General features: G+C 44.2%; 1 protein-coding gene across 2 annotated transcripts; it reads right to left on the reverse strand.

Annotated features, from left to right (window-relative positions):
* Positions 1 to 322: 322 nt before the first annotated feature.
* Positions 323 to 9,336, reverse strand: LOC123994490 (WSC domain-containing protein 1-like). Of its 2 annotated transcripts, none has more exons than XM_046297136.1 (9): positions 8,994 to 9,336; positions 6,153 to 6,869; positions 5,782 to 5,896; positions 3,990 to 4,183; positions 3,509 to 3,630; positions 2,487 to 2,673; positions 2,115 to 2,279; positions 1,634 to 1,834; positions 323 to 1,370 (listed from the first exon to the last, which is right to left on the reverse strand). In XM_046297136.1, the coding sequence occupies exons 2-9, from the start codon at positions 6,559 to 6,561 to the stop codon at positions 1,015 to 1,017; spliced, it is 1,749 nt and encodes a 582-aa protein (XP_046153092.1). In that variant the 5' UTR covers positions 6,562 to 6,869; positions 8,994 to 9,336; the 3' UTR covers positions 323 to 1,014. The 2 variants fall into 2 exon arrangements, with proteins under 2 accessions (XP_046153092.1, XP_046153103.1); XM_046297147.1 differs by having other exon boundaries at positions 8,982 to 9,336.
* Between the last annotated feature and the right edge of the window lie 527 nt (positions 9,337 to 9,863).

The raw sequence follows: 9,863 nt of genomic DNA on the forward strand, positions 1-9,863 counted from the left end.
TTATCTTTCCAATGTGTTGACCTGTTGTTTGCCGTCACAGACTGAACAATAAGGAATGCAATTAAAATGATAATGTGGGAAACTGCATTCAAGTGTAAGTATTCTATTCTCACGAGGTAGCCTACACTCTCCCTGATAAACATTACCAACCTATTTGACCAAGATTCACAGCCACAATTTGAACAAGATATGGTACAGAACGTGATGCAAAAGGCCTGTTCACAATGTCATGTCACTTTAGGTCTCTCAGAGAGATGGAACGCACTTACCAACATACAAACCACCAGGAATACATTTGTAGAATTGCCTGTATATGACCGAACACCAGCAGTAATGAAAAAGCTGACAATAGAGCTAAACATATGGAGATTTAATTGGCATAAGTCCATTACAACGATCCGATTGACATTGTTGAATGGCACATTTTCTGTTTAACTGCCCTCTACCAGTAAAACTGATATTAAACATGACAAAAATCCCAAACAAATAGAAATAACCTAAAGATTCCATTTAAAGCTAAAAGCCTCAGAGCCTACAATGCTTGATTGAATTGTTTTTGCAGACAGGCACTTGCTCCATACTCCCAACGCCTGCAGTGAAAAGGGGGATGTTTCCCCTTTCTTCCAATAGAGAGAGTCTGGCTCTTGCACTGAGACCTTTCAGCAGGAGCTGTAATGTTCAGCCATGTTTTCATCCCAGTGACACTGACAGTTTACACTGGCGTTTAACTCCATGTTACTACACTCTCAGCAGCCACTCACAGTGGGTTGGACATGTCAAGTGTGTCAAACAATTACCCATTGGTGTGTTCATACAGTCACTTTCCCTCTGAGTCACTCTTCTGAAAATGTTCTGTAGCTGACAGAATTCTCCAACACATGTAAAAACCTTTCACCCAACCATGCTAATGACTAGACTGGACTACTACCTTTGGAGTGGTGGCAGAGATGACACCTTCCCCCTCCCCTTTATTTGTTGACGTCCTTTTGTCCAGTTTGGATCAACTGAGGAGGATCACCTGGGTATGTAGTCGTGCGGTAGGCCGCTGTAGTTCCTGTCCCTCAGGGCCTGGTCCACTGTGTGGATGTAGGAGTCAATGGTGCTCCTCAACTCTGCTGTAAAGGGGTCGAAGGAGGGCCGCTGGGCCCTACCAGAGCGTTTGAAGTGACCGTCCTGGTTGCTCTGGGCACACATCAGCCTCTCCTCCGTTATGGTGGCGTTGAGGAAGGAGGTGAGGAGGCGGAGCTGGGGAAAGAGCGCCCTCTGCAGGTCCTCGTAGTGCACCACCAACAGGCGACGGCCAAACTGTAGCCAGCTCAGAGCGTGGGACGCCCACCAGGGGGCATAGCTGTCAACAAACTCTGGCCACTCTGAGGTAAACAGAGGAGAGAAGAAACCAAGGTATCTGATCAGTGTGTGCTGTGCACAGACATGGCTGACATCTCCCATTCAGTTTATGCAGCGATATGGCAGCTGAATATTTGTCAACATTTATGAACATCTGTTTGAAACAGACTTTTGACCAATAGTTGACCAAAATCTGTTTGTGTTGGTTTATGTGTTTTGCATGCCTTAGTTTGCACATAACCCCCAGTCCATTTCCCAAACCACTGAGCTGTGATTGTTGTGTTACCTTTGCTCCTCCACTGTTTGTCTGTGGCATAGCCAAGGTGTCCGGCACACTTCCTGTTGAACTCTGCCATGAGGGAACGGTAGGGGTTCCGGATCAGCAGGATGGCAGAGTCAAACATCTGGATCTCTCTCTGCCCACTCTCATGGGTCTTCACACAGATGCTACGCCCACTCTTCCAGTAGTCCTTCTCCCCTTTGAAACCTGGTAGAAAAACCCCAGATACACAAGAAGATCAAACCTCCGCAAGGCCATGTGTCACAAAGCACTAAAGGTCCAGATCAAGTTACTGTCATAGATATTTGAAAGTACTGTACAAGTACATACATTAGAGAAATTCTACGAGAGCCCACGGTTTAGAAAATGGTAGCGTGTGCTTGAAAATGATACAATGATATATTCCAGGAGAGAAACATCAATCATTCCTGGTATATGTCATTATTATCCATCACAACACCTGAGCTGTGTTCACATTCAGCATCACCTCTGTTGTAAAGTGTGCCATCAAAGTAGAAGCTGCCAGTGTAGTAGCCCGTCACGAGCTCGATCAGGTGGCGTACCCAGGTGTTGCCAGCTCCGGGGAAGCTGGAGAGAGCCACCAGGGAGGTGGACCTCTCAGGTAGAAACATCCTCTCTTTGCACCTGGAGTCTGAATGAGGCAGAAACATCAGGGTTGAACATCGCCATAGACACAGGCCATTGATCTATCTTTGAGCTACTGTATTGAAACATTCTGTTGCTAAGAGGTTAAATTACAGTAAAGTATAAAGCCTGAATATTTGGCAGTATATTATTTTTATGGTTTAAATCTTGGACTGTAGTATAAGTGAAACTGGAGGTTATTCAAGACTCTCACCAAGCACAGGTGTCTGGTAGACCTGGTAGTAGTATGGTTCCGCCCAGGATGTGGAGGCAACAGTGTGTGCTGTGCCGTTGGTCTCCAGACATGGCTGGTCTGGTGGCAGACGTTGGTTCAGTCTAAACAGAGATGAGGCCCAGGCACAGTAACAGTGTGGGTTCCTCAACACAGCCAGTGGGAGCTCCTGCAATACCGAACCAGGACCATTAAAAACATCAGAGGCATAACTTCAAGCAGTAATTTACAGTTCAAGGAATATGACTGGGCACTCATTCCCCCTCTGGTGGATTGGATGTGATTTCACCCTTGGGTAACGTGATGGGTGGGTTATATAAGATGTCTGAACCACCCCTGTCCTATTTCCTTTGATTCCTTTTTTTTCTCAAGTTCAGATATTTTTTGCACAAGTTGTCCTAGTTTTTCTATTCAACATAGTAGAGCCCCCACCACCCCACACTATATGGAGTTACAATTTCTATGACTCTGACAGTGCTCTTTGTTTATTGACACTGGGAGTTACACAAATGTGAAAACACACAAAGCACAAAAGTGTACACACACACACACACACACACACACACACACACACACACACACACACACACACACACACACACACACACACACACACACACACACACACACACACACACACACACACAGTGAATAGGCTAAATCAAATTCAATATTATCTCCCAGCCAATTGTGTGTAGAGCAGAGCAGAGTAAAGTAGAGCAGAGGACCCTACTGATGCACCCAGACTGTGTGAAGGCCTGATTACAGCGCCCATCTATTTCTCATTAGAGGGACATTTAACCTTAAACAGTCAAATGGTGTTCCAGTAACTTCATCACACAGAGCCATTCTAATCTACCATCTGAGGAGAGCAGAGACAGCGCATGAATCATGATACCTCACCCCTGGGTTTGTGTGAGGAAGACTATGGTCTGGGCTGGTGGTGAAGATTAAATAAATGCTTCAGTGGTTTTCAGGGTTTCTTGCTGGGAACAGAATCAAACCTTATCTGTGCAGGTCTCGATGCAGGACTGTGATGTGGAGTTTGACTGGAGGGAGTAGACAGGGAAGACGATGGTGATGTTTTTGGGCAACTTGAAGCAGCCACTGTAGCGGACGTTTCTGACTGTAGAACAGAGGTATGCAGACATCAGGCCACAGTGTATAAACAAAACTAAATATATTCCATGTATTTTCTCTTTATGAGCTGCAATGTTGATCAATGCAAACATATTAGTCTTACACTGCCAAGCTTAAATCAAATGTTGCCCATAGAAATAGACCTATTATTTACTTACCCTAAATGGGAAATGACTAAACTGCATAGTGGCTACGGCTCATATAGTGTATGCATTAGTATAGCACTGGTCTCTCGTGACACTTTTGGCCAGGACACATGTGAAGAGCTTCTGGGTTCAGAGATTAGTCAAGCACATTACAGCCGCTCAGTCAGCCAGTGCTCTATACCAGGTTCCGTGTACTCACATTTCCTCTGTCCTGGGAGCTGTTCCTCCACCTTGTAGATGGAGAGGCGCCCCACGCCCCCACAGGGTGCTCCCCTCTCCCCCCTCTCCCCTCTGCAGCCCAGGCTACAGTCCTCCTCCTGGGTCTGCGGGCTGCTGATGCGGTTACCACAGTGACACTCTGCTCCGTACTCCAGACCTGCGAAGCGGTAACCACTACAGAGAGAGGGAGACATAAACCACTGGCTCACCTCAGTGCCTTAGCCCAGGGCTATCTTTAATCACAGGTCATCATTAGCCCAGGGCTATCTTTAGTCACAGGCTATCATTAGCCCAGGGCTATCTTTAATCACAGGCTATCATTAGCCCAGGGCTATCTTTAATAACAGGCTATCAGTAGCCCAGGGCCATCTTTAATCACAGGCTATCAGTAACCCAAGGCTATCTTTAATCCCATGCTATCCTTGGAACAAGGCTATCTTTAATCACAGGCTATCATTAGCCCAGGGCTATCTTTAATGACAGGCTATCAGTAGCCCAGGGCTATCTTTAATCACAGGCTATTAGTAACCCAAGGCTATCTTTAATCCCATGCTATCCTTAGAACAAGGCTATCTTTAATCACAGGCTATCATTAGCCCAGGGCTATCTTTAATCACAGGCTATCAGTAGCCCAGGGCTATCTTTAATCACAGGCTATCAGTAACCCAAGGCTATCTTTAATCCCATGTTATCCTTAGAACAAGGCTATCTTTAATCACAGGCTATCATTAGCCCAGGGCTATCTTTAATCACAGGCTATCAGTAGCCCAGGGCTATCTTTAATCACAGGCTATCAGTAACCCAAGGCTATCTTTAATCCCATGCTATCCTTAGAACAAGGCTATCTTTAATCACAGGCTATCATTAGCCCAGGGCTATCTTTAATCACAGGCTATCAGTAGCCCAGGGCTATCTTTAATCACAGGCTATCAGTAACCCAAGGCTATCTTTAATCCCATGCTATCCTTAGAACAAGGCTATCTTTAATCCCAGGCTATCATTAGCCCAGGGCTCTCTTTAATCACAGGCTATCAGTAGCCCAGGGCTATCTTTAATCACATGCTATCGTTAGAACAAGGCTATCATTAGCCTTGGGCTACCTTGTTCCATAGGACACCAGATTGCATAACCCCAGGCCAGCGTGTCAATAAATACTAGACATTTTAATTGAATCAATCAGGGCAGGCAGCAGTGAAGCCCAGCGTTAATTTATCTGTGGTGCTGGCTGGTAACAGTTTTCACTGTTGACAGGATCACAGTAATAGTTCTGGGTGGATGATGGGGGTCCTTTATCCCAAGGGCTATATGAGTCATCCTACTTTAAGTCTCTTTATCCTCTCTCTTTGGAAAGAGAGGAGATATCCAAAATGACCTTTTAGCATTTGCTTTGAGCCCCACCATAAACAGGCGTATGATTCTGGCTGAATATCCTCCCAGCAGTCCACATGGTCTGATTATATTTGCATTGGATATTTGTTTTGGTGGCAATCATTTCCTGCTTCTAGACTTCCTGTGAAATAAGGCCCTGTTAAATGTTTTGTCATAAATTGATTTATTCAGTTTTGTAATGAATTTTAATGATTACTAACACCCCTTAATACCCACTATATCTCATTCTGCATCTCTAACACAGATCTGGCCCTCCACTACACACCACCACCATCCTGCCACCTGGCTCCCCATTGAAACACAGGACCTATTCATCCCAGTGACTGAGACAGAATAATTAACCAAATAGCAGCAGCTCACCATGGTTCCTCTAGACTCATTACCTTTCTGAGCAGGTGTCTTGACACAAAGAGCTGGTCATTTTGCGCAGATCATACAGCATGGTTCCCCCCAGGGCTCGTTCATTGGCATCATGCATGAAGCAGCCCATGTATGTCCCTTGCCATGTAAAAATAAAACAGTAAATGAAAAGCCATATTACAAATCCATTCGAACAACAATATACAATATGAATTGTTTAGTACAACACACTATTGAGCAGAGGGAACACAGATTTTCAGCAGATTTGAGCCTGTCAGTCCTGTCATTAAGCCTGGAACAAATACCATTTCAACCCAGATCTGGTATGCAGTCAGCAGTTAAACAACATATGTTGGCATTCAAAGTAAATTATGTTGCATTAGGTAGGTGGTACCTTTGTGCCTTTTATTGCGTTGTAGAGGACCTCTCTGCTCCTGCGTGTCTGGCATGAGACCGTGGAACCAGCGATGGTGCAGGTGTTGGACCCCCAGGTGTCGGGACGTGGGCCAGTGTCTCCCCGTCTTTATGCCCCCTTCACCACCCAACACACCCTGGGTGGCTGCCCATCTGGAGCGCGCCCTCAGGCCCAGGCCGGGGGAGGCCCTCACGGCTGTGGGAGGTGCTGGCAGTGCCATGAGAGAAGGGAGACTGGCGTCGCCTGGTGGCTGAGCGGTCTTTAGGGTCAGGCTGGAGCGCTGCAGCAACAGGATGCTCCCCGCCATCAGGTAGGCGATCCCCAGGAAGAGGAGGAGCATCTGAGCTCGCCGCAGGAAGCAACGCAGCCTGTAGAGGGCCGTGGCCATCCCCACTGTTCAGCTGGTGGCTCTTTGACCCCTAGTGAGCCACCATTCCAGAGAGAAGGGTGAGGGTTAAAACCTCATTATAACCTTCCCAATGCCCCATCAGTCCAGTCACACAGTAGGTAGGCTACCTGGCTGCAGCTTTAGATGGTTAATGACTCTTTGTGGTTCATAGCCATGCCTTTGGACTGGCAGCCAAAAGGACCACTGTGTAATCAGGTCCCTCAGATGTGTCACAGCAGCGCCAGACTTTACAGTAATCTCCAAGGGAACAGAACAAGCCCTGGAAGCAAGTAGTTTCTTGGAAAAACCTAGGGCAACAAAATAGAAGCAAGCAAGTCAGATGTAAATTGGCAGAACATATTTCTCTGTGTATATGACCTCTGTAGAATATTGGAGGGAAACATATATAGCTCGGGGGATTAGATCCATAGTTCATGTTGACATATTTTTGTTTCTGTTCTAGAGCACTGAGCATAAAGTAATTTCAGTTGATGTTGACATACACTGTAGGATTGTGTTTCTGTTCTAGAGCACTGAGCATTAAGTTATTTCAGCTCATGTTGACATATTGGATTGTGTTTCTGTTCTAGAACAATGAGAATTAAGTTATTTCCCTTGCTCTTCGTTGTTTGTCTTTCCTCTGAACCTGGTGTGATACTATATCTGGTGTTAATGGGTGTGTGGGAAGAGGTTATCTTCCAGTTAGCTACAGCACATCCTTAGTTTCTCTGTTTCGCTTGTCTTTGCTTCGGAAATCTCCACCATTCTGCCTCAATTACACTGGCAGCATGACAGCATGACAGCATCACAGCATCACAGCATGACAGCATCACAGCATGACAACATCACAGCATCACAGCACGATCTGTATTATGTTGTTGTTTCCCTGACTTTAATCAGTGTGTTGGTATGTTTGTAAAGCTCCACACGGACTTTAATCAGTGTGTTGGTATGTTTGTAAAGCTCCACACTGACTTTAATCAGTGTGTTGGTATGTTTGTAAAGCTCCACACTGACTTTAATCAGTGTGTTGGTATGTTTAAAAGCTCCACACTGACTTTAATCAGTGTGTTGGTATGTTTGTAAAGCTCCACACAGACTTTAATCAGTGTGTTGGTATGTTTGTAAAGCTCCACACTGACTTTAATCAGTGTGTTGGTATGTTTGTAAAGCTCCACACTGACTTTAATCAGTGTGTTGGTATGTTTGTAAAGCTCCACACAGACTTTAATCAGTGTGTTGGTATGTTTGTAAAGCTCCACACAGACTTTAATCAGTGTGTTGGTATGTTTGTAAAGCTCCACACTGACTTTAATCAGTGTGTTGGTATGTTTGTAAAGCTCCACACTGACTTTAATCAGTGTGTTGGTATGTTTGTAAAGCTCCACACTGACTTTAATCAGTGTGTTGGTATGTTTGTAAAGCTCCACACTGACTTTAATCAGTGTGTTGGTATGTTTGTAAAGCTCCACACTGACTTTAGTTTATGATTGGGCTTTGTGAACCATCTTTTGATGAGCTGTACCATAACAAACCAATTACATTCAAGCGGCAACTCAGATCCAGACATGGAAATTAGTGCTTTTCAATTGGACAAGTTCTCTCTCTAATTCTGGAGTAGTAGGTTAGTGGAGAAATGCCAGGTAGTGCATGACAGGCAAGAGATGAAAGCCACTAACAGTCCCACTGGGTACAGATATCAGTTTAAAGTCTAGTTGTGATTTACATTAGGTTGTATTCACTAACGTGAATTCAATGTGAAATCAACAAAAAAGTTCATGTAATTGGATTTAAGTTGGATGAAACAATCTAATCAGTTTTCCACCTTGATTCAAAGAGTCACATGTTTTTTAAAACTTTAACAACGTGGAAACAATGTCGATTCAAACAGTTTTACCCAGTGGGATGCAATCATCACTAAACCCTCTGCACAAAGACAGCAGCCAGACCATAATGTAATATTACAGAATTATGGCCATGACGCTTTTCCTTTTAGGACTTTTTTTGCCACTAATTCCAATCGTATAACTTTTCTAGTTTCGACCTTTATCAGGCTACCTATTCTTGTGGATTTTGTTCATAATATTAGGCTACCAACCAAGAGAAGCAAGCAACAGTTTGCGCATACACTATGCTCCCACCACATAGCACATAATTTGTTTCTAGTGTTTTATGAACCGCCAACTTCTCTAACTGATCAACATTTGTAATGATTTCTAGAAGTAGTCTATAGATTAGCAACATTTTCGAAAATAATGCCCGCTGTCAAATAATAAACTATGATTTTTGTCAGCGTTAATCTAACTGTGTAATGTATAAGGCATAATAACATATCACCCAATGGAGGATCAAAACAAGTTGCAAAGCGCACATTTACTCAATAATGCATAATCAGTGTTATAAAATACAAATCTGAATACCGTTTAGCCTACCTTGGATGTCGACGGTTCGAGACTGCGTGTTATCATACAGAACGCTATCCGATTCAGGGTCGAATCTCTCTCCCACGTATTCTGAAATCTAAAATATCCTATTTTATATCCAAAACCAGTGAAGCCACGTTTGTATTGTTACGTTTAAGAATCGTCTCCCCGCTCCTCGTCTTTTTCTACTCTCTCTCCCTCTCCATGGAAGAGCAGATCGTTACAAAACTAGATGGCAGGGAGTGAGGGAGCATACACATTTGCATTGGCGATCCCCGACGCGTCACGAGTCCGCCGTCCTTGTTTATGGGAGACGCGTCCCCCAGTGGCCGTGAACCACTATGGTATGCTATGATCCCTTGGCTAACAGTTACTGTAGAAAGCTGCGTGCATGTTGCCTGCGTCAACACATGTATGAAGTTCTAACAATTTAAGGGTTACTGTGCCGCCCACCTGCTGTCCATTCTGACATTGACAATTGTCCATTCAGCCCTTGTGTTCATTCATTAGAAGCCTCTCGGTCATCCGTGCAGAGAACGTAGCCTGCATCAAATGAGGAGAGGTGACAGTCTAAGCCTGTAGGATTTTAAACAAGACATCAGCACCACGGACAGCGCCAATTCTGACCGTTACTTCCAGTGTTTGATATTCTTTCTTTCAGACCAAAACTATTTTACTGACTGTAGCACTTAATTATTTACATACATTAAATGACCAGATACTTACTCAGCAATTGTATGGTAAAATGTAACAATATAGCTAATAATATAAAAAAAAATGTTTGTTAGGAATGATTCAAATAAGCACTAGAAGTAAGCCTAGTTAGCGGTTGTGTTGTCCATGATGTATTGTAATCTATTAGGATTAACATTAATCTAT

This window comes from Oncorhynchus gorbuscha, linkage group LG02 (genome assembly GCF_021184085.1).
Source record: "Oncorhynchus gorbuscha isolate QuinsamMale2020 ecotype Even-year linkage group LG02, OgorEven_v1.0, whole genome shotgun sequence".
NCBI classification, from domain to species: domain Eukaryota; kingdom Metazoa; phylum Chordata; class Actinopteri; order Salmoniformes; family Salmonidae; genus Oncorhynchus; species Oncorhynchus gorbuscha.

Excerpts from the sequence above, each read along its gene's own strand:
- LOC123994490 (XM_046297136.1), bottom strand. The coding sequence starts at position 6,561 with ATGGCCACGGCCCTCTACAGGCTGCGTTGCTTCCTGCGGCGAGCTCAG. Across the intron at positions 1,835-2,114 it reads TGGCACACTTTACAACAGAG|GTTTCAAAGGGGAGAAGGAC; the intron begins GTGATGCTGAAT and ends TTTTTCTACCAG. Across the intron at positions 1,371-1,633 it reads CAAACAGTGGAGGAGCAAAG|AGTGGCCAGAGTTTGTTGAC; the intron begins GTAACACAACAA and ends TGTTTACCTCAG.